The sequence below is a fragment of the Ambystoma mexicanum genome, chromosome 10, assembly GCF_040938575.1.
Source record: "Ambystoma mexicanum isolate Mex_15411 chromosome 10, UKY_AmexF1_1, whole genome shotgun sequence".
Taxonomy (NCBI): Eukaryota; Metazoa; Chordata; class Amphibia; order Caudata; family Ambystomatidae; genus Ambystoma; species Ambystoma mexicanum.
The window spans coordinates 196646954-196671375 of NC_090932.1; the positions used below are offsets into that span (position 1 = coordinate 196646954).

The 24422-nt window shown below is 49.2% G+C and overlaps 1 protein-coding gene across 1 annotated transcript in view; it reads left to right on the forward strand.

The window, feature by feature from the left end:
- The window catches only part of ATP6V1B2 (ATPase H+ transporting V1 subunit B2), a 237309-nt gene that overhangs the window by 203434 nt on the left and 9453 nt on the right, over positions 1 to 24422 (forward strand). The window contains exon 11 of the mRNA XM_069617715.1: positions 17848 to 17930. Within this exon, the coding sequence (XP_069473816.1) occupies positions 17848 to 17930 (83 nt within the window). The remainder of the gene's footprint in view (positions 1 to 17847; positions 17931 to 24422) is intronic.

The window sequence follows — 24422 nt, forward strand, 5'->3', positions numbered from 1 at the left end:
CCGCCATGTGTTACCCAGCGTAGGACAGGTTCTCATTTAGTTACTATTATTACTCCTGTGAGCCAAGACTTGCCCAGTCATGGTTCTGAGTGCCAAAAAACATGGCTACGTTTTAGAACGCCTTATTACACGGTTGTTCGTGATTCCCTTTGTAACTTGCTTTCATGATGACGATTCATATATGCATAATTTTGCTCCCAAACTTGGGGCTGTGTTACATACTTGATATTGCTGAGGGCTCTATAGCCCTTACTGAGAGCTGAATGCTACATCCTTTGAGCAGGAAGAAGCAGCCTGGCCCTGCCCTTCCTGATTAAATTACAAATGACGAACTGGCTGCTATATCCTTGTGAAGGTGAATGGAGCAAAGAAGCAGGGGCGTGCTGTATTCCAGTGGGTGATCCTGGGAAAGTGTGCTGGCCAGTATATCCATGTGACTGAGTTGAGCAAAGAAGTGCCCGGGTGCTGTATATCCTTGTGACTGGGCTTGTGAACCAAGAAGCTTTCTGGGCACTGGTAGATTAGAGAACGCGATGGACATCAGCTTTCCTATTCTATTAGGAACCCTTATACCTGCTCATACTATTTATTTAGATTGCGTGAAGAATATGCTTTTGTAGCTTTAAATGTGTAGTCTCCACAGGCCTTTGCAAACTCCATCTCAACAAATATCTCGTCAATGTGAAATCTGAGCTGAGTGAGAACTGGTTGAGTGCGGCTTGCACCCCATCCTTTATCTTTCAATTTTCCGTCACAACTGTGACCAGCATTGCGGCTGTACATTTTGTCAGACCTTGTTTCTAAACTTGCTGCTCAGCAGTGCGTTTAAAGCTCTGGCAAGCTTGCTGGATTACACTGCTCCCTGCAGGGAGCTTGTTGACCACCAGAGTCATGCAGCACCTTTCTGGCACACAGGCCAGACTGGTAGCCTCAAAAGAAGGCAATAGAATGATATTGTAGGAAGTCTGGACAGTTGACCTCTCCGGGGTGACCAAGTGATGCAGGGAGCGGGAGAGACTGCACAGGGGAAGAGTCCGTTATCTGTGGTTGCACTACCTTCATCTATTTCTTGCAGCGATGTGGATCTTGTGCAGATCCTGAAAGAGGCAAGTGTTCGGGGAAATGTGATGCTCATGTGCCATATGGCTGCCAGACGTAAGGCTAGTGTTGTGACCTTGTTGTTCTGAGGCAAGACATTGTTCCTAAAAAGTTGTTTGAAAGAAAAGATTGTGCTTGTGACTTTGGTGAGAATGCAGTGTGGTAATCGTGTGACTAGGCAGTATTGGGACGGCCTTCTTGCGAGTTGGAGGTGCTGGAACACGAGTGGACAGAACTCCATTTTTGGGGTTCGTCTGTCCTTATTTTATCAGGCCTCCAAGCATGTCTTAATTTTCTTTTGCTTTTATAGGCTCTTTGACTTAAATTTTGTGGTCAGGGGGACTTCTGATGAAGTGCCACTGCAATCCTTTCTAGTGTGCTGTCGCATGGAGTCCAAATGGACCTAGGAAATAGAGGTGATATTTGAATCATCCTAGGAGTAAAATGCAGAACTTACTCACCCTACACATGTGTTCTGGAGTAGGCTGGCAGCAGCTGTAATTGAGTTTTTGGCTCACTAAGGGTGTAGCTGGGTGTACTGCATTAGTAGCGTAATGCACCAGGATTGGAGCTATCCGGGTAGTAATGTACTTTTTTTTTTTTTTTAAGTCTGACTCCCAGCCATTTTGTTTTGGGGCACCCCTTTTGTAAGTGGGGACCACAAGATCTGCGTATAATTGTTGTTGTGCTAATCCTGCATGCCCTGAGCCTAGCCTTGCACCCTCTAAAGTGCTTTCAACTGGCCTCCCGTACCAGACGAGCCCTATACATATTCTGTGCAGAGAGTCTGAAGTGTTTAGTGGTTTTTCAGGCCAGCCCGGTTGGTTGGTTTTCCAATCCTTTTGTGGGTCTAAATGATTTGATTGGCGAGCTGTCTTAGTCCAGCCTATGTGTGAGTGAATGTGCACATCTGGGCAAGACCATACCCATTCCTCTGATTGTTGCATCAGTTGCCCCATGATGCTTCAAAGATGTCCTGCTGATTTTTAGGACCCGTTTTAATCATAGTGGCTGGGCTTTGGTTCCTTTGTCTTGGCCCTGCCTTCTTTGTTTGTCTGCTGGACTCCTTCCTTGATTGTTCTTTTCATTCTCCCACGCCTCCTTGCTGGCCGCCACATGCTAGTACCATTTCTGGGTTCCTGCAGTTCTTATGCCTAAAACCTCTTGGACCAAGTGTCTTACGATTGGAGCGTACCTTGCCCAGAAGGGTTCTGAGTCACCACTATGATATGATGGGTTCTGATGTTTGTTAATCTGCTTAGAATCGCATGCTGTGCATATAGTCCGACATCCAGTGGGCACCGCGGAGTATTGCAACTTTTTTTTTCCGAAAGTCGAAAAGGGACGTCGACATAGGCGTGTCTGTAACACTATCCCTATAGTGACGTGTAGTGTACCCAAAATCCCTCACGCGTCGAGGTCCCTCAGATTATTTTTTTCCGCCCAGAATACTGGTCGCCTTAAGCAGAGCTCGTAAGGGAAATTGCCATTACTTAACCTTTGATCGTTTTTTGTTAATTATCGTTAACTATCATCACCTCCAGCCCTCGTTCGACGGCCATTCCACACTGTTGAGACCAGATCTTCAACAGATGGTGATCCTATCGTTGCTGACGACCATGTGGCCCGGCCTCACCGGCCTACACAGTAGGGAGAGTGGGGGTCGCGGTGGACATTTCTGTTTCTTCTAGAATGCCTTTCCTTTCCTCCCCCCTTTCCTTTCCGGGTCGTTATCACTTATTACGTCCTCAGCTATGGAGAGGACTCCTTTTAGATTTTGCCCAGTTTGTAAAGGCAAATTTCAATGGAAGGACAAGCACAAGCGGTGCAACCACTGCTTACCCCTCGAACACGACGAGGCTGGCTGCGCGGCCTGCAAGCTCCATCGACCAAAAACTCTGAAGGAACGCAGGGTTAAAAAGTGGGCAGCCTACGGGATGTCGAAGGCAGATTCCCTTGCCTGCTGCCGTGGTTGCCGAATGTGACGAGGGGGATAGTGATAACTCGACCTCCGTAACGGAGGTTGTTGTCCCGCCATTGGAGCGCTCTCGCTCCGTGGCGTCTGTCCCCGGCCCCGACAGGCAAGGCTCCGGCCCTGCTTTTGGGGATGAACACCCCGGCGACGCTGACGGACAGACAAGTCACTAAGCACACAACCCACGGCCATTCTTCGAAGAAGGCATCTGCGCCAATGGAGACGCCAACACATCCGGCTGTCTCCACCGACCGTAATGGTCGGCAGCCCTCCCCCAGCCGCATGCGCGCCTAGCGACTGGGCTGTCGAGTACAAAGGGCGCTATCACTAAAACATCATCTGTCGAGACGCCTCGGAAAAAGGTGTCCATCTACGGCAAGGTTCCGGCTCCACCGAAAACTACTCACGACCAGCCCCCGGATGAGAGGATGGTCGTTGAAAGCATAGCAAGGATAGCCTCCCAAGACTCTCAAACGGCTGGTGAAGGAGTCACCGAAGCCCGCTCGGAAGATCAAGGAGACGCCGAAACCTAGCGAAGGTGCAAAGGGAATGCCGGATCCTTCCCATAGGTCTAAGGAGAGACCCAGAGGTACTTCTCCACCATCGGGCCCATGGGAAGGTTTCTCAGAGGGCGACGGGGGATTTCCTCCACTTTATGGGAGGGATCTCGACGCCTAGAGGAGCAAGTCTTTCCGTCACTAGACCTTTCTGGGTCTTCCCACTGGACTAGGGAAAGATTTGAATCCTGTATGAACAGGCTGGATAGGTTTGTGTCCACCTCTGAGCACACTAAACCTAAAAGGCCAAGGGAGGTATTCCCTCAAGACCCTATAGCCAAAGTCCCAAGACTTTTTGACGCCCAGGAAGAACTAGACACATGACCTCACTGAAGAGGATCCTCACTTTCAGGAAGAGGAGGAATTCATTAATACTGAGGATTTACAAGACCCTGTAGGACTTTGAAGAAGACCCCAACATATGTGAACCACAGCCTTGGCAGTCCCCAGGGGCGTCAACGGACCCTTATGCTTTGGATCTGGCCTCTCCACAGACTACGCCTGTCAGAGATCCTTCGCCTGTGGACGATCAACCCACATTTAATGCCATGCTACGCAAGGCGGCTGCACACTTTCAAATCGACACAGGGGAGACTTCCCTCAGAGGTCGATTTTGTTGAAAGAATTATCAAAGAAAAGCCACCTGCTAGCCAAGCCTGCCACTCCTCGCCTCCATCAAGAGGTGCCTCATTCCCTCTTTATCTACACCAGCCTTAGTCAGAGGTGTTGACCCACAGATCGAAAAGCTTTTTAGCCCCTCACCCTCAGATCCCTTCTATATTAGGGGTCATTCCATACCAGATTCTCTGGTGGTGACCACCACGAGAAAAAGGGCGGGGTTCCTCTGTCAACCAGTGAAGCTCCTCCCGATAGAGGGGGAAAAAGCTTTATGCTCTAGGGAAGAGGATTACATCCTCAGCAGCATTCGGCACGTGTATTGCCAACAATACCACTCTGTTGGCTAGTTACGCTGATGCCCAATGGGGCCTGTTGCGCAAAGGTTTACAAGAAGTCCCTGAGCCACTTAGCACACGCTCATGGTCCACCGTTACAGAAGGCACTCGAGTGAACCAAAGCATCATCAAAAATACTTTGAATGCTGCGGAAACGCCTGGCCGTTCCTTAGTCCAGGGCGTACTCCTTAAAAGACATGCATGGCTTAGAAACTCAGGTTTCATGCCAGAGACACCAGCGTCCCTCATTAACAGACCCCTTGAGGACGGCAACTTGTTTGGGAAGGCGGTTGATGACGCACTGGAAACAGCAAAGAAGGAGCATGAAACATTAAAAACCCTGGACCAAATCACAAGACCCCCTCAATAAGCGCGGATATGGCAATAGGCGCTTTTATCGTGGCCAACAGACTCAACAGTACACCTCAGCCAGCAATTGGTCCTCCCCGCAGGGGACCAATGGTTACAACACACTGTATGCTCAAAGAGGCCAACGTCGCGGCAAAGGAAGGTGTCGGGGCCCTACTCCTAGAGGCGCCACTGCCACTAAATGACCAGAAAATTTGGGTCCCCTCCCATGCATCCCCGGTCGGGGGCCGGTTAACGTCTTTTCTCCAAGCATGGGAGGGGATTACCACGGACTGTTGGGTATTGTCAGCTATAGGCCACGGTTATTGTATCGAGTTCAGCCGGTCTCTGGCATTCAGACCTCCAAAGGGAAGACGTCTCATCAGAACACCTTCTCATCCTTCTTCGGGAAGTGGAATCACTGCTGCAAAAAGGAGCCATAGAGGTTGTACCTCTGTCACAGGTAAAGGAGGGTATTTATTCAGTGTACTTCCTTGTACCCAAAAAGGATCGAACCATGCGCCCTGTATTAGATCTGCGCCCAGCGAACAAATGTGGAAAACCTTAAACATTTTGTATGGTGACTTTGCAGGAGGTAATCCCCCTGCTAACACAGGAGGATTACATGGCAACACTGGAAATGAAAGATGCATACTTTCATATTTCATGGTTGCCAGCGCACAGTAAATACCTCCGATTCATGATAGAAGGCAAACACTATCAGTTCAAAGTGCTGCCCTCCGGCATAGCTTCAGCGCCAAGGGTATTCACAAAGGTACTGGCAGTGGCAGAAGCACATTTGCGCAGGTTGTCCATTCCAGTTTATCCTTACCTCGACGACTGGCACATAACAGGGGATTCTTACGAAACATGCCTCTCAAATACCCAAAAGACTATAGACCTCCTGTTCCACCTGGGCTTCTCCATCAACGAGAAGAAGTCCAGTCTAGACCCCAGCCAAATCAAACAATTCCTAGGGGCTCTAATTCGAACAAGGGACGGCCTTGTCTTCCCCCCCAACGAGAGGGTGCAAAACATGCTGTTTCAGATCCCTCAATATGTAGCCAGTCGCGAGGTGACGGTACGCAAAGCCTTGCGGTTGCTAGGTGTCAGGGTCCGGCTTGACTGAATTCCACAGGAGCTGATGCTGGCCCCACAGACCCTCACCAGGAGTTCACCTCTCAACCCTTAAGTATAAGCTGAGCTGAGAACCCCAAGAAAGGGAAAGGGGAATTTGGAGAAAATAACAACGGAGACATGCAGCCCTGCAACCTTCTGGTAGGCTCTCGTATCTGTAGTAAACAAATACACTTGGTTACTTATATATTAATATAAACTTCTTTTCTAAAATTATTTTAAAATAAACTCTAACTTCTTTACCTCTTAAACCTCTGTATAAGACTTAGAGGTTAATTATCTGTATGGAATATCTTGTAAACAATTATCATGCTTAGTGCATATAGTCTCAAGCCATTCAAGTCTCTTTAGAATCCTAAAGTAATGACCCTTGCAAGCACCTTACAGACTTATTATTCTTTGCTTTTTAAGTTCATTTAACTCTATGAAGTTTGAGTTTTAAATGCTTTTGTGAAATGCAGTCTTTCTTTGAAGAATTGAATTCCTTTTGCATAAAAATTACATTAAAAAGAAACTCATAAACTTTCTTGAATGCTGCTCTCCTGCGTGTAAACCTTTTCTTTTTTACACATACGAACGCATAGTTTCTTTCTTGAAACTCGTTTGCGATAAACACGCGAAATCACAAGGCGTGAAAAATTGTCCTCGCGTATAAATTCACACGCGCATATTAACAAATAGATGCACGCGTGAAAACAAGTGTACGTGCGCTAAAAAAACAACTTGCGCTAAGTAAAATGGACTTGCGCTCTATCGCTACCAAACACACGCGGTTATACGCAACGTCACTCACATAAAAATTGTACACGCGTTCAAAACAACTCACGCTTAGTTAAAAATGGACTCGCGCTCTATCGCAATCCAACATGCGCTTTCTTACGCAACGTCTCTCACGTTAAAAATGCACACGCTCAAAAACCACTCGCGCTATTCATTTACACACGCGCTCTATCGCTCAGAATACCCGCGCGCTCCCATAACAACGTTACTGACGTCACGCCGACTCGCGCACGCGTTAAAACAGTCTTGAAACACTTTTCATGCAGTAAACAACTTTAAAACTTGAGCGCACAGTCTTCACATGTGTTTCCTTATAGTAATAAAACTGTAAAACGTCTTTTCACTCAGTAAACTTTAAAACTCGTTAGCTCTTTAAGTTTTCTTATGAAAGATGAAAATTCACTGTGAATCTTTTAACTTTTAAAAAGAACGATTCCACCTGATGTCTTCTAGTTCACTCTGGCTCAGCAAACGATTTTCTTACTTCTTTGGTAAATCTTCTGAACTCTGAAAGGCCTTACTTAAGGAGCTTAACTAATGTACAACCAGCCACTGAATTACTATGGATGAAAGGCAGTTTAGAATCTTGCTCACCTCTCAAGAATCCAACCCATTATCCTATCCACCAATCAGACAAACCAAACATACTATTGTTCCTTAAACCAATCAGATTAAGTTTCTTTCTCTCCATCTTGACTTGGGCAACCACAATGTTAATTCTATGTACACTCTTCCTGATTACTACTCCAGCCAGCCCTGACACTAGGAATGATGGCGTCATGTATTTACTTGGTTCCTCACGAACGCCTGCGCATGCGCCCAATGCAGGAGTGGCTCAACCGCCAGTGGTGTCAGGCCAGCGGACAATGGGACGATCTAGTGGTTGTCTCGCAAGCCCTGGTTCTCTCGCTACGGTGGTCCTCGAGGGAGAACCTCGTGAAGGGGAAGTCCTTCACCACCCCCGCAGTGGAAGCCACTCTAACCACAAACACATCCCTCACAGGATGGGGGGGGGCTCACCTGTCCCATCGGACTGCACACAGAGTTTGGTCATCAAGTGTAGCGTCCAGCCATATAAATTTGCTGGAATTGTTGGCGGTCTTCAAAGGACTAAAGGCCTTCCAGACACATCTGCAAGGAAAGACCGTACTGATCCTCACGGACAGCACCACGGCCATGTACTACCTGAGCAAGCAGGGGGGTACTCATTCTCCAGGACTGTCCAAGCTGTCCCAGAACATCTGGAAGTGGGCTGTGGAACACAACATGTTCCTGTTAGCACAACATGTACCAGGGGAACTCAATCTTCTGGCAGACGGACTCAGCAGAGACTTCCCTATACCCACAGAGTACAAATGGCGCTAACACAGAGACATTGTCTCCAACGTGTTCGCAGAATGGGGTCTGCCAGAGATCGACTTGTTCGCAACTCTGGAGAAGCCCAATGCTAAGATTACGCCTCCAGGTACCCCCAGAACCGCTCCAAGGGAAATGGTCTCTGGATAAAATGGTCAGGGAAATGTGTTTGCTTCCCCCCCCCCCCCCAATCCCCCTTCTGAATAAATTAGTGCACAAGATGCACCAGGAACCAGTCACGATGATACTGGTGGCTTCCATGTGGGACTGCCAACCCTGGTTCGCTCATCTGATGGAGATGTCACTATCTCCTCAGGTGAAACTACCATGCCCGTACAACATGTTCTCCAGCATGGGGTCTGGCATGGATTCACATGCTCATGAATATTCCCCGTCGTCAGGCCGGGAATCCTCGGTATAGAAAAAAAATCAGTATCAGTTTCGTTTCTGATCTGTCCTTCTTAGTAGTAACCAATCACTGGTCTCTGGGTCATACTGCCCCCAGCCAATGACTGCCCTCTCCCTAAGCCCCGCCTCTGGCAGCCATCCTCAGATTTTTACTGCACGTTCAAGTGTTGGGAGTCCTTGTGCTGTAGCTCTCGAGCTTTTGCTGCGTTTTCGCCAGGTCTTTTCTTCAGTCCCTCAAGGCCAAGGTGGTGAGGATCTTCACCGACAACACCACCACGATGTTCTACATCCGGAAGTAGGGCGGAACCAGATCCCCGGCCCTATCCAAGGAAGCCCAGGATCTGTGGCATTGGGACGTCGCCCAAGGGAGGTTTCTGGTGCCTCTTCATCTGGCAGGAATAAAAAACATGATCGCCGACTCACTCAGCAGAGAGCTGCGCTCGTGCCACGAGTGGGAACTACGCCAGGATCAAGTGGATCGACTCTTCCGACGAAGAGGCGAACCCCAAATCGATCTCTTCGCGACAGCGACGAATTCCAAGCGCCGGATGTTCGCCAGCAGGTTCCCCGAGCCGAGGAGCATGGGCGATGCTTTCTCGTTCCCCTGGGACGGCCTATTTCTTTATGCGTTCCCTCCGCTGCCGTTGCTGCTTCGGCTCATCAACCAGCTCAAGAGGTCCCGGTGCAGGATGATCCTCTTCGCACTGGCGTGGACGAGACAGATCTGGTTCCCGGACCTTCTGGACTTGTCAACGTCCACACCAGTCAAGCTGCCGACGGACGCAGATCTTCTCTCCAGAGAAGGAGGCTCCATTCTTCACCAGAACCCGGAGTCGCTGAACTTGCAGGCCTGGCTCCTGCAGCACTAGAGTTTGGAGGGTACGACATCCCGGCCGACTGCAGAGAGGTTCTGGCAAAGGCCAGGGCGTCCTCAACTCTCAAGTGCTACGGACATAAATGGAAGAGGTTCTCTGTCTGGTGCCGTGCACAGAAGATTAACCCTCTGCAGATTACGGCCCCTCAAGTATTGCCGTACCTACTGTCATTGGCCAAGGCTGGACTAGCTCGCGCTTCCATCAAGATACATCTGGCCCCCATCTCATGATACACCAGAACAACGGGACGGGCGTCCTTGTGGTCTCATCGACTGGTGAAGGAATTTATGAAAGGATTGTTCCGATCATTCCCGCCGGTGAAGGCCCCTGCCCCGGCATGGGAGCTCAGCGTGGTGCTGACCAGGCTCATGGGGCCCCCATTTGAGCCTATGCATTCGGCACCATTGAAGTTTCTGTCGAGGAAGACAGCGTTTCTCGTGGCCATCACCTCCGCACGATGAGTGGGAGAGATCCAGGCCCTATCTTGCAAGCCGCCATACTTGACGTTTCACGACATGAGGGTGGTGCTGAGGACGCACCCCTCCTTCATACCCAAGGTGCCATCGGACTTCCACCTCAACGAACCCTTGGTGTTGCCAGTTTTCTTCCCGTCTCCTTCGTCGCCGGCTGAAAGGACTCTGCACTCGCTGGACGTAGCTAGAGCGCTGAAGTTCTATGTGGACCGCACAAAGTTTTCGGAAGACATCACAGCTGTTTGTGAACTTTGGGACTGTGAATCAAGGGAAGGCTCTCTCGAAGACTTCCATTTCCAGATGGCTCTCCGGCTGCATCATGCACTGTCACCGGTTGGCAAACCGACCGCTGCCCGGCCGTCCGAGAGCCCATTCGACCAGAGCGATCGCTGCTACCACGGCGTTCCTGTCTGGTGTGCCCGTGCTGGACATCGACGCACACCTTCACAAGATTCTACTGCGTGAATCGGGACTCCAGGGAGGAGTCCAGGGTCGGCCAAGCAGTGCTGCGCAACCTGTTCGCTTAAGGTGAGCCTGGTGAGGAGGTAAGAGATGCTTAATGTTGAGTTGTTGTATTGCTCAATGTTGAGCCTGTTGCCATCTCCCGTGGTTGTGCATGTGTTTACTGCTATGTGTTCTCTTATTCATGAGCATGTGAATCCATGCCAGACCCCATGCTGGAGAAGGAACAAGTTCCTTACCTGTAACTGTTGTTCTCCAGCATGGGTCTGGCATGGATTCACATGCGAACCCTCCCACCTACCCCTCTGTGGCTCTTCACTTGGTCATACTGCCACTTTACGTGCTCATGAATAAGAGAGAACCTCTTCCATTTATGTCCGTAGCACTTGAGATTTGAGGACGCCCTGGCCTTTGCAAGAACCTCTCTGCAGTCGGCCGGGATGTCGTACCCTCCAAACTCTAGTGCTGCAGGAGCCAGGCCTGCAAGTTCAGCAACTCCGGGTTGTGGTGAAGAATGGCGCCTCCTTCTCTGGAGAGATCTGCGTCCGTCGGCAGCTTGACTGGTGTGGACGTTGACAAGTCCAGAAGGTCCAGGAACCAGATCTGTCTCGGCCACGCCGGTGCGACGAGGATCATCCTGCACCGGGACCTCTTGAGCTGGTTGTTGAGCCGGAGCAGCAACGGCAGCGGAGGGAACGCATTAAGAAATAGGCTGTCCCAGGTAAACGAGAAAGCATCGCCCATGCTCCTCGGCTGGGGGAACCTGCTGGCGAACCTCCGGCACTTGGAATTCATCGCCGTCGCGAAGAGATCGATTTGGAGTTCGCCCCATCATCGGAAGAGTCGATCCACTTGATCCTGGCGTAGTTCCCACTCGTGGCACGAGCGCAGCTCTCTGCTGAGTGAGTCGGCGATCATGTTTTTTATTCCTGCCAGATGAAGAGGCACCAGAAACATCCCTCGGGCGACGGCCCACTGCCACAGATCCTGGGCTTCCTTGGATAGGGCCGGGGATCTGGTTCCGCCCTGCTTCCTGATGTAGAACATCGTGGTGGTGTTGTCGGTGAAGATCCTCACCACCTTGCCCTTGAGGGACGGAAGAAAAGACGTGAGGGCCCAGAACACTGCGCGGAGCTCCAAGATGTTGATGTGGAGTGACTTCTCCTCCGGGAGCCAAAGGCCTCTCGCATGAAGATCTCCGGAGTGCGCTCACCAACCTTTCAGGGAGACGTCCGTCGTCACGCTCACCTGGTGAGCTGGGGTCTGAAAGTCCGTGCCCGCCGACAGATGAGAGCGGGTACCCCACCACCGGATTGCCTGATGGAACGTCTCGTTGAGAGGGATCCTGTCCTCGAAGCTGCCCATCGACTGGACCCAGCGGGCGTCGAGGAACTCTTGTAAGGGGCGCATCCGAAGCCTGCAAAGGCGCACCAGATAAATGCAGGAGGACATCATGCCGAGCAGGGACTTGATAGATCTTACCCTGGCCATGTCCGTGGCCAGCAGACGCTGCACCTTGCCCAGAATGGTCCTGGTCCTTTCCTCCGACGGCGAGGCCAGCCGCGCCACTGTGCCGAGCTTGGCTCCCAGAAACAGGGCGACTTGCGACGGAACCAGGTGGGATTTTGGAAAGTTGATGGAGAATCCCAGGTCCGTGAGCAGCTGGACGGTCTTCGCAGTGTGCTCCACGGCGAGCTCCCTTGTCCTTGCCCGGATGAGCCAGTCGTCCAGGTAGGGGTAGACGTGGATCCCCTGTAGGCGCAGCCGCGCCGCCACCGGTGCGAGGCACTTGATGAACACCCTGGGTGCCGACTTCAATCTGAACGGGAGGGCCTTGAACTGGTAGTGCCGCCCTTGGACCACGAATCTGAGGAACTTTCGGTGTCTTTTTAGAATGGGGATGTGGAAGTACGCATCCTCCAAGTCCAACGACGACAGGAAATCGCCCTCCTCCAGCTGTCCCAGCACGTGCTGGAGGGCGACCATCCGGAACTTCTGTGCCTTGATGTACTTGTTCAGTCGTCGCAGGTCCAGGATGGGGCGCCATCCTCCTGTCTTCTTTTTTACGAGGAAGTACCTTGAGTAAACTCCGGAGCCCCGAAGCCTCTTTGGAACGAGCTCGATGGCACCCTTCTTGAGCATCGCCCCTACTTCCAACAGTAGTTGAGGGACGTGATTTTCCTTCCTGGCCATGGGTGGAACGCGAGGGCACTTCTTCTGAAACTCGAGGGCGTGCCCTTGGGCCAGGGTGTCCAGCACCCAACGGTCGGTGGAGATGGACTCCCACACGCTGACGAACCTCGCCAGCCGGCCTCCCACCGGGGTGCTTCGGCGGGGGCCCTACCCCACGGTCGGTTCAATCTTGTTTGGAGGCTGCCTTGACCTCCCTGTCGACGACGACGGGCACCACCTGACTTGCCGTGTCCCCTGTAGGCTTCCTGGGACGAAGATCTTGCCGCTTGGTGGTACGTGGAGGAGCCACTGCCGGATCCCTTGGAGGCACCTTGTCTGCCTCCGGAGCTCCGAAAGGACGGCCGTCGTTGTTGGAACACTCCCAGTGCCCAGGCAGTCTCCGTGTCTGTCTTGATGGCCTGAAGGGACTCATCAACCGCCTTCCCAAACAGGTTGTTCCCGTGGAAGGGCATGTCCAAAACCTTGGTTTGTACGTCCTGGCGGAAATCCGTCGCTTGAGCCATCCTCGTCGTCTCGGGCAAATGCCGTTGCCCAACTGATGGAAACCGGTGTCGGCGATGTCCGTTGCCACCGTGATGGCGTGCTCCGAAGCAATCTCACCTTCCTGTAGGATTTCAAGGGCCTCAGCCCTTTTGGCGTCCGGAAGGAAGTCCAACAGAGGGGCGATTTTGAACCACAACTCCGTCGTAACGGGCTATGATAGCCAGGGCGTTGGCCGCCTTGATAGTCGTCGCTGCGGATGAGATGACCCGTCGTCCCATCGTGTCCAGCTTCCTGCCCTCGCCGTCCGGCGGGGAAGTTGATGTCGAGGCCGATGCCCACCCAGCTTTCTTCTTTGCCGTCGCCGAGACGACTGAATCCGGGGTAGGTTGCGCCCGAAGGCACAAGGGGGCAGCGTCGGGGACCCGGTACTTCTTCTCGTACCGGTCCCTCTTTGCCGGCGCTGTGGCAGGGTTCTTGAGGAGGGCGAGCCCCTCATCCCAGATGTCATCAAGAAGTGGTATGGCGAGGACCGTCTTCCTTTTAGCCTCACGCCGTTGGTAAAGGAAGCCTTCCTTCTTCTCTTCTTGGCAGAGCTGGAAGAGCTCGGATGCCCTGGAAATCATGGCATGAAAGGATCCAATCTCGTCGGGCGGGGACGCCCGAGCAGGGGGCGACGGGGGACACGTCCCGTCGTCGTCTCCGTCGTTATGTGTACCTGTCGTAGCCGTGTCCGTGCCTGTATCATCCCCGTGGGTAGTAGACTGTGGGGAAGGCAGAGCAGGCCGCAGAGGTGGGAGAGGTGCGTCGTCCTCCTTTTATGCGGCGGACTTTCCGAAGGTCCTGGCTCCGGTTCCCCCGTCGTGTCTGGCTCAGGTACCTCCGTCGGGGGCAGGGGCAACCTTGTCCTGATATCCGAGCATAAGGACTGAATCGCTGACAAAATGGCCGCCGAAGTGTCCTGCAGCGCCGGAAACGACGGGCGCGAGGGCTCTTGAAGGAACCTCGTCTGCGACACCGTCGCTCTCGTCGTCGCCCTCGTCGGGATCCCTCCTGATGGGCTGGGCATCTTCCACGACTTCGATGAGCTCTTCAGAGGTCGTGTCCGTATCCACGATGGCCACCTGCCCCTCCCCCCACCTTTTCCAACGAGGAGTTTGTGGGGGCCTTCTCAATGGGCCTGAAAGATGACTCCCTCCGCGGTGGCAGGGAGGCTCTGGGTCCTGAGGTCGCCTCCACTGGCGTAGCCTCCACAGGCTGAGCTAGGGCCGCTGCGACATCCTCAATCGAGGTCTTAGCAGGGTGAATTAAGGCCATCGTCCCCTTCTGTACACCTGGGGCCTTCACCTTGGGGGGGGGGGGAGGGTCCGAGCCTCGCTCCCCCTATGCCGGAATCTTCGAGATCGACCGGGGCCTCTCCAGAAGCTTCGCCGGGTTCTCGGACTTCCTCTTACCCGAGCCAGAGCGTTGGCTCGTGGTTGATGGCGCCGGGGAGGATGCGCCCTGCCTGGCAGCCAAGGAGCCCGACCGTTCGCCGCTCCCGGTGCCTGTGGACTAGCGGTGCTTTGCCTTTTGTTGGTCCCCCGTTGCCGGGGCACCCTCACAGGACTTAGAAGACCGCTCGGACTTCTTTTTCTTCTCGCCTGACGGGCTCGTCCCTTCCAGCCAGTTGGCGAGACGGAGGTGGCGATCCTTCATGGTCCGCTCTGACTTGTTCCCACAAAACGCACAGTCCTTCTCTGTGTGCGTCTTGTCCTCATGGAGACAGTAGAGGCATAACGAATGCTCGTCCTCCTTGAAAACATTCTGAAGCTGGCATCCAGGGCAGGTCCTGAACAGCTTCCTGGCCGTCGAGCTTCCTTTCTCCTGGGCCATGTCCGGGGTAGGCCTTGAGGGGCGTAGAAAACTCAAACGGATCCCCGTTGATCGGATGTAGAAACGGTGGACCTTCAGGCTCTATTTAACTGAAAAAAAGAGAAAAAATCTCCTGAAAAAGCGCGAAAAACTCAAGGAGCATCAACCCTGTTGATTGTTCTCCCACTCATATTATCCTATACTTGACTCACTTACTGGACTCAGGTATAGTCTTTAATTCCATTAAAGTTCACCGAGCCGCACTCTCCGCCTACACTACGTCACGACATAAGGTGTCATGGTGGAAAGTTCCAGTTATTAAAGCTTTTATGGAGGGAGTGAAGAGGATTCACCCTAATTTCTAACTCGGCTCCCGGATGGGACCTGAGCGTCGTGTTGACAGGCTTATGGGCCCCCCTTTCGAGCCCATTCATAGAGCAAGCCTTAAAGATCTCACTCTTAAGACTGCTTTCTTAATGGCTATCACCTCCATCAGGAGAGTGAGTGAACTAAAAGCGCTCTCTATCTTAGCCCCTTTGTAACAGTTCACAAGGATAAGGTGGTTCTACGCACACACCCGAGGTTTGCACCAAAATTTATTTCAAAGTTTCATGTCAACCAATCTATATAACTACCAACGTTCTTTTAAAACCCCTCAAACTCTGGGGAGAAGAGCCTGCACACACTTCATGTGCGCAGGGCGGTCATGTTTTATATGGAAAGAACTAGTCCACTAAGAAAGACTAATCAGTTCTTTGTCTCAGTGGCGGCAGGAAGAGAAGGAGATGCAGTTTCCAAATCCACTACCTCTAGATGGATTGTCCAGTGCATCACTCTGTTACACTCTTGCTAAGCGAGAACTACCCTTCAAGCCTACAACACTCTACTCGAGGCACTGGGGCATTCATAGCATTCATTGCAAATGTTCCCCTTGAGTCCATTTGCAAAGCGGCAACCTGGAGTTCTGTACACACCTAGAATAAGCATCTAGACAATAGTGTTTTGTAAAGATCTGATTCCCAGGTGGGACAGGCAGTAAAGACATCTTTTCTCTACTGTTCTTTCTCACAACCCACCTCCAACTCCGGGTACTGCTCTCTAGTCTATGCACAGCATTTGATTCTAAGCAGATTAACAAACATCAGAAGACATGCATTCCTTACCGTAAAAGCATTTCTGATAGTTGTATCTAATTACATTAACATGCACCCACCCTTCCTCCCCGCTCGGATGTAAGGAACATGGACGTCTTAATACTTTCTCTCTTTTCTGTACTCACTCACATTAGTCATAAGGCTCCCTCATGGCAGAAAAAATACAATCAGAGGGACCTCGTTGCGTGAGGGATTTTGGGTACACTACACGTCACTATAGGGATAGTGTTACAGACATGTCGATGTCCCTTTTCAACTTTTGAAAAACAAGATGCAATACTCTGCGGTGACCACTGGATGTCAGACTATATGCACATCATGTGAATCTAAGCAGATACAACCATGCTTTTACGGTAAGTAATGCATGTCTTATTTATAACACGCTTAATACCCAGAGGTTTCTAAACGCGGACCCAGGGATCGAACCTGTGTTGCTTCGTGTTGTCTTGCTTGCAAGGCGAGCACGCTGCCGCTGAGCTGTTCTCCCAAGACACTAGTCTGCTGTCACTCTGTCTTTGCTAATCCCAGGTTAGTCACTCCATTGTTGTCATGCTGGAACTGTTCTTTCTTGGCTGGCTACCCTGTTTTGCCTCCTGAGCTGCCTGGATATCCTTGGTACTTCGGTAATAAACGTTTTCCTTTTTTGTTTTTTTTTTTCTTTCCCTTATCACCAAGCTCAACTTTAATGTGTAATTCCCTGGTAGATGTTCAATTAAAAGGACAGATGTATTTCCCCTTTTTTAATGTGTAATCCCCTGGAGACCTTCCAACTAAAGATATGTTGACATGTAGGGCATTGATGGTTCCTTCAGTATTACATTTGTACATTCCATTTCAGGAGGTCTGGATTTATTTTTGGTTTTCTTTTTTTTTTTTTCACTGTTTGCTTTCTTCACAGCTTTACCATTTTTCTTTTTTTTCTCAAACTTTTTGTGGGTTTTATTAATTTATTCAAACAGTTGTTTCTAGGTTTGTCATTTTGTTATTATTGCATACAAAAACCTATGTATAGTTTGATCAATTTTTCGTAGGGGTTATTGGCTATTGGTAGTATTTTCTGATTTATTTCTGTCTTTTCTTATATTTTTCCACAAGGAAAGAAATCAACCTTTTTCAAGATGTGAGTTTTTATTCAGTGTGGTACAGGTAGTGTTCATGTTGTTTAATGGAACAATACATAATTGAGCGAGATGTGTAGGTCCAAGGGGTTAATCTATTTAGTATGGTTCGCACCAGGGAGTAGTTACCTGGAGTCCGTTTCATCACTATCTGACACTATCCCTGTTAACACTATCCTGGACCCTTTCAGTACTGTTTATGGGCCACGCACGTAACCATGAATTAATAGATTACCTGGACCGTTGTAAACCAAACTCTGGCTGGAGTGCAAGTCTTAAAGGAAGAGGTTGTGTGGCTGGTTGGGTGCTTCCATTTCTCGTTGCCTTGATCCACACTACATTTACCCTTCGATCCTGTGAAACTAACCAAAACTTTATTTCCATCCATTCTCTCACCATCAAAGCTGTTTATAGTTGGCCCTCCTGCCTGCATAAGGGAACATGGGTTCCCTAAGATTAGCCTAGTAGCTAAAGCAAAACCATTCTCAACAATGGGACATTTCACCACAATGAGCATTCTCAATGTTTCTGCTGGACTGCCTTTGGGATGCAATGAGAGCAAATCCTCCACTGATGTTGGACTATCCGACCCAATGTGAGACTTTCTTTCTGTTTCTGCCCTGCAGATATCACCCATCCCATTCCTGACTTGACTGGATATATCACTGAAGGACAGATCTATGTTGATCGACAGCTGCACAACAGACAGGTGAGGGAATCAAATCACCCCATTTTGGGTGCAACAGATTTCTGTATGTTGACCGCAGGATAAGGAGTGCCAGAATTCATTTTGTTTGTGGGCAATTTCTAATTAATCAATAATGATGATAAGTTCTTGAAAAAAGCATTGGTAGCAATGGCAGAATGCTATGTTTTACGGATGTACAGAAAAGGTGATCTTATTGACCAAATAATGGTAGTCAGTATATTTAACTTACAGAGATTAAAGGATAGTTCCGGGACTTTTTTTTTATTGTCCCTACGGTTCGGCCATGTGTTTTTAAGCATAACTCGGTAGATCGTAGAAAACTTTCCTATGGACCTTACCCGACTTTTCGTCCATTAACGCACTCGAAATCAGCCGCCATTTTCTGATAATCCTATCATTTCCCCCCATCGCCCTGGCTCACCTGCTTTTGCGGCACTAAATCAAATCCCCCGCCCCTGAGCCTGACATCAGCAGACGCGTACCGCCCATTTCCCAACGCCAAAGCACGTTTCATGTCAACAATCGCTGCGCCTCAGCTAATGAAGTGTCGCCATGGAAATGGCAGGACGCCTCTTTCCTCTATGTATAACACACCGTTTCACAACACACAGCAGCAGATTTTCGATTCCATTACTCTCTCTGTGTTACTTTGAATATTCTGTGACTCGTTTCTGTGCTCTGGTCAGCTACCTTCGCCGCTTCTAGGCCTTGTGAACACCTGTACCATCTCTGTAAATTATTTTACTTTCTTTACCACACAATGGCTACAATAATGCCGTATATGTACGAGCCCGAGTACACCGAGGAAGAACTACTGGAAAGGCAAGCACGCGAAAACGATGGGGATTCGGACGGCAGTTGGGAGGACCAGTCAACGGATGAAGAGCCTGGACCATGTCGCATGGACGGCGTCTCCACCTGGTGCACGTGCAATCGGTGCGAGCTAATGCCAACTGAGGAGGAGAACTGCTGCTGCCGTGAAAATTCCGGGTGCTTGGCCTACATTTCGGAAGGCGAGCCAAGTCCGCAATGCATCACCAAGCTGCCAGAGTTCAGGGAAGCCTGCCTCTCACGGACCGTGTTGAGGATGATGATGGTGCTTATGCACGAACTTCGCGGCACTGTTCGTCCGCGTAATCCGAGTAACAAGTAAGTATACTCTGGTTGTGATGTCAGTGATGCCACTAGTATTTCATGGTCGTCTCCCACATATAAAATTACATCTACATATCATTCGAACGCATGTAAATTGGTTCCACATTGTGCATTTTCTAGATAGAATTTTTTTCAAAGCAGAATGACATTTTTTACCTGAATCGACAGTGATAAGAAAGTTTAGTCATTTTAATACAGTTTGCATCTTTCATTTTCACAGGTGGTACAGGCTGGTGGCCTATTGTTGCTTCACTTGGTGGCTTCACGGGAGGCTCTGACACCGCGTTCGGAGAGTAATACCTGCCTGTGCGGTACTTGCCATTAGACCACATTTCCCCAGCGACAGTGGACAATACCGCGGATTTTCCCTGGATGTGCTGCAACCGGAACTTTACAATGTGTAATGTTTATTTATGTTCAATTGAAATTAAGATCTAAAATAAAACCCAACATATATTTTAACAATGGTTGTTTTTATTTTTTAAATGAATCTAGTGTGTCTCCATTGAATAGTCTTCCTGTGCCTTGTCTTGTCACACCACATGTCTCCGGCCAGCATCCTCCCTCACGCTGGCCGCCCACCTTCAATCCACATAACCGTTGAACCCATATGCAGCAGACATACATATGTTATTTTGCGGGTTGGCATCAAGCCTCCCGGCCTTGCCTCCTCCCCCAAAAATACTTACCACACCACTTTGTTCAAGCGTTGGCAATAAAAGGAAGGCCGTTGGATTTTATTGATACAAAACATGGTTATAGGTAAATAATCCATATGGTTGATCATAATAAATCATCCTTTTGGGCACCGGGTACAGAGATGACCCCCTCTGGCCCGTGCCGCCTTGCCACCACAGGCCAGCCTGCTGCTGACTAACTGCCTAGGCATCCAGGGTCTCCAGGGTGAACTGCACCCATATATTCTCCTGGGAGGGTGAGGTATTTATAAACTCACACCCCTGCCTTCCATGTACTAGATCCTGCAGCCTGCCTCTTACATGCAGTTAGATGGCCTCTCCTTGGTGAGGCCCTGCGGCAAACGAGTCTTGTCTGCACGACCACCGCCCCAATCCACCCCCCCCCCCCGCCCTATCAAAGGCAGTTCGCACCGGGGTACTTGTGCTGGCAAGTGGAGCTGTCAGGGAGCGATAAAGGCCAAGAGGTGCCAAAGACCATGTACACTTCAAAGTGGTCTATAGAGCATGGGTTGTTGTTCCCATGTCTACCTCCAGACCCCGTGTCTCCTGCCAAGCATCCCCCCTCACGCTGGACGGCCCCCTGCAATCCACATAAGTGTGTCTCCATTCACAAGTATTCCTGTGTCTTGTCTGCACGACCACCGCCCCAATCCACCCCCCCCCCCGCCCTATCAAAGGCAGTTCGCACCGGGGTACTTGCGCTGGCAAGTGGAGCTGTCAGGGAGCGATAAAGGCCAAGAGGTGCCAAAGACCATGTACACTTCAAAGTGGTCTATAGAGCATGGGTTGTTGTTCCCATGTCTACCTCCAGACCCCGTGTCTCCTGCCAAGCATCCCCCCTCACGCTGGACGGCCCCCTGCAAACCGCATAATGCCACGACATATACACGTCATTCATTCACAAACACACCCCTGTTTCGAATTCTTTATAACCCACTTCATATTCTAATGAGAACTTTTTTGCGCTTTGCTAGTCAACCCGCGAAGGTGCTGGTTATCTGCTCTTCGTCTCTGTGAACTTCCGTGACCACTTCGAGGAAACTCGTCAGTTTGCAACCTGTGAACTGCTCCCTGTTCTACGACAAGAAACTACTCTGATCCCTGCATCTAACTGTTTGTTCATCAAGGTAAGGCAATGTACCATAATCATTTTGCGTCCAATTTCTTTTCGTTCAAGACAGTACATGCAAGGAACTAGTCACATGTTCTGAGTTTAGTCAAATTATCTTTCTATTTTTTTAAAGTTATTCAAATACTTATCCGCATGTGAATAACGTGTATAGTTCCAAGGACCAAAACGAACCTTGCATTGAACCTTTTATGTGTCATTTAATTTTTTAACACATTGGTATTCATAGAGAATTGTTGATCTTTACTTTTCAGAACTTTCCACAATGCCTGCCTGTTCCATTGGCGGTTGCCCTTCGAAGACCCATAATAAATCTGAAGGTACTATAATGCATGTTTTCCCTAAGACAATAGATCAGATAAGAGAATGGGTCCGATATTGCGGATATCCACCGTCTGAGCTTGAAAGTAGAGTCCTAGAAGTCTTTGCAGACAAGAGGGGTGATCGATACCGCATCTGCAGCAGGCACTTTAGCTCAGACATGTACTGCACATCATTGCTAATAAAGAAGAACACACCGCGAGCGAGGCGAAAATTGCTCTCAACCGCTATTCCCACTCTATTCGTCCACATCCCTCCACTGGTGAGTCAAGTTTACGTATTTATCTCTCGGCCTTGCGGTAGTGTGTAGCATTAGCTAACAATAATTTCCCCATTTATGTATCCACTCAATATGAAGGCGGAAGATTCTCCATCCGTGTCGTTATTGCAGTCATGAGCCACTTCAAGCGCCTATCGGGTAATCTTACTTAGCTATTCTGCCACTGACTTGTTTTAGGCATGTAAATCAATAGTTTTAATTTATCGTGTGATTATTTTACCTAATGGTACACCCTTGTACTCGTCCTCTAGTCTTTGTTTTCAGTTATAATTATTGTTATCCAAAATAATGCAAGTAGTGTCTTTCAGGGAGATGCTGAGGAGTCCAACGTATTGACGACAACCGTTGATGTCACTCAGATGCTCGAGGTACGTTTCCGGACAGTTCCATCGATGGAGATCATCAGATCTTGCATTCTTGTAGCGTGATTGTTACACACAATGTTTCTTTCGTTTTTAGCCATTGATATGTCCTTCTGTCGTCGCCCTCCTATGTGTCTTCTTTTTTCAAAATTGTGTTCATTACTAATGAAAGTCCTATGTTTCAGGGAGTCGATGGAGCATTAGTCCAAGAAGAAGGGGGAGCATGCAGTTACGGGTCGGCGCAACAGCTTGCAGAAGTGTGCACCGCAGTTACATCGTCCCTTGATGTTCTTATGCATTTCGAGGTATAGATACTGACAGTTCGATCAAGCGAAATCATATGACGTGATTACATCCGCTATGCTTCCTTCTTTATTAACGCAAGTACTATGTTTCAGGGAGATGACGGAGCTTCTTCTACAAGAACATCACCCCTAGTAGTTGATGCAGATCTCTGGGTGGTGACACTTCCGACGATCGAGCAAATCGAATCATATTTAGATATCCATTATTTATTTTAGACAACTGATCATTTGTGCAGGTCTATTTAGATGAGCCGTTGACGCCTGCACAAAGTGTATGTTCTTTTTAACAAAATAGAAAACCATACTAATGCAATTACTGTGTTTCAGGGAGTTACTGAAGCATCATCTTCAATAATATCATCAATGGAAGTCTGAGGAGCCCGAGGTATGGATCTTGACAGTTCCTTTTAACTAGATCAACAATGCGTGAATAATTGTCGTTTGAATGTTCTACACAAAGCGTTCATTCGTGTTTTGCTATTAAGATGTACGTGTGTATTGGTCCCCAAGTACATTTTGTGTTTTCGATATTATTATACATACTAATGAAAGTTCTATGTTTCAGGGAGTCGATGGAGCGTCAGTGCGTGATGGATGTGCTCATCATGAAAATATAGTCGTTGCAGCGCAAGAGGAAGTGGAGACATGCACACACGAGTCGGAGCAACAGCGTCCTGATGTTGAAGTTCAAGGCAAGAAAGTTTCAAAGAAAAGAAAGCAAAAGAAGGTTAGTGTCCTGGTCACTATATTATGATGTTTTTCACTGTTAATAGTTCAATACTGTAAGTTGTGTTTAAACTGAACATCCCTTTTCCAATCTGTCCTCTAGTTGCGAGTGGGTGTACGAACTAGATCTACACAGACAGTGAAGCGAACGAGAGATGTTGCTTGTCAAACCTTTTGGCAGGGACTTGAGACTGGAGATGCATCGTGCCAATGGGAAGAATATGAAGTGATTGACAACGGAGCTATACCACCACCAGCCATTGATGGTGAATGTCCTCCTGGTAGTTCGGATGCAGTCGGAGATCAATTCACAGAATCCACACCCGCAAAAACTAAGACCGCGAGAAAGTTGAAGAAATTGTTTTATTCACCCATCGCCGGAGAAGGAACAGATGTTGCAATGGAAGAGAATGAAGTGGACGACAATGAAACACCATCAATATCACTGAACATAGCGGAAGACGATATCAGAGATTCTACCTTTCATGTGAGTGACATGTCCTCAACGTTACAGGCCGAACCAGCTGGGATGCAGAGTGACAGTATAAGGAAAGAGGCCAAATTCATTGTATTCGATAGTTGTTTGATTGATATTATTATTCGGATGAAATGTGGGCATTCGGTTGGTGGGGAAGTATGTGGGGAGCCATTGATTAATGTGACTCGTGCAATTCGAGGCACTAACCTTAAAATACATGCCACCTGTACAAAATATCATCCTTTCTCATGGTCTGCACAACCCATGCTGGGGCAACTGCCAGCAGGCAATCTACTTTGTGCAGCGGCTGCACTTTTTAGTGGTTCAAGTTTTAAAAAGTTAGTCTTTCTTTCAGTTTGTGGGAATCCATTTCATTGCGAAAACTCAGTTCTACAAATACCAAACCGATTATCTATTTCCAGCCATTAGCGAAGCTTGGAGAATGGAAAAAATGTCTATTGATAGTACGTTCGCGGGCAAACGGTTCAGGCTAGCCGGTGATGGACAGTGCGACAGCCCAGGATTTTCAGCCAAGTACTGCACCTACCACTTTCAGGACATGGAAAGTAAGAAAATTGTGAGTTCGGTGGTCGTGCAGGTGTCACAAAGTACATCCTCAGTGGCCATGGAGAAAGTTGGCTTTGTAGCATCATTGCAAGAACTACAATCGCGGGGAATGGTGATCGACCTGATAGCCACGGACAGACACGTTTCAATTGCCAAGACAATGAGAGAAGAGTACAAAAATATAAATCACCAATTTGACGTTTGGCATCTTGCAAAAACAATCAATAAAAAAATGTCGGCTGCAGGTAAAAAAAAAGATATGCAAGGTATTTCACAGTGGTCCAAGTCAATCAGCAACCATCTTTGGTGGAGCTCAAAAACATGTGGAGGGTCGTTGGAAATTCTACTGGAAAAATGACGGTCAGTAATGCTACACTGTACCAACGTTCACCGTTGGAACACAAACCAACATTTCCACAATTGTGAACATGGCCATTTGTCCACAGAGGAGGCACGGAAGAAGAAGTGGTT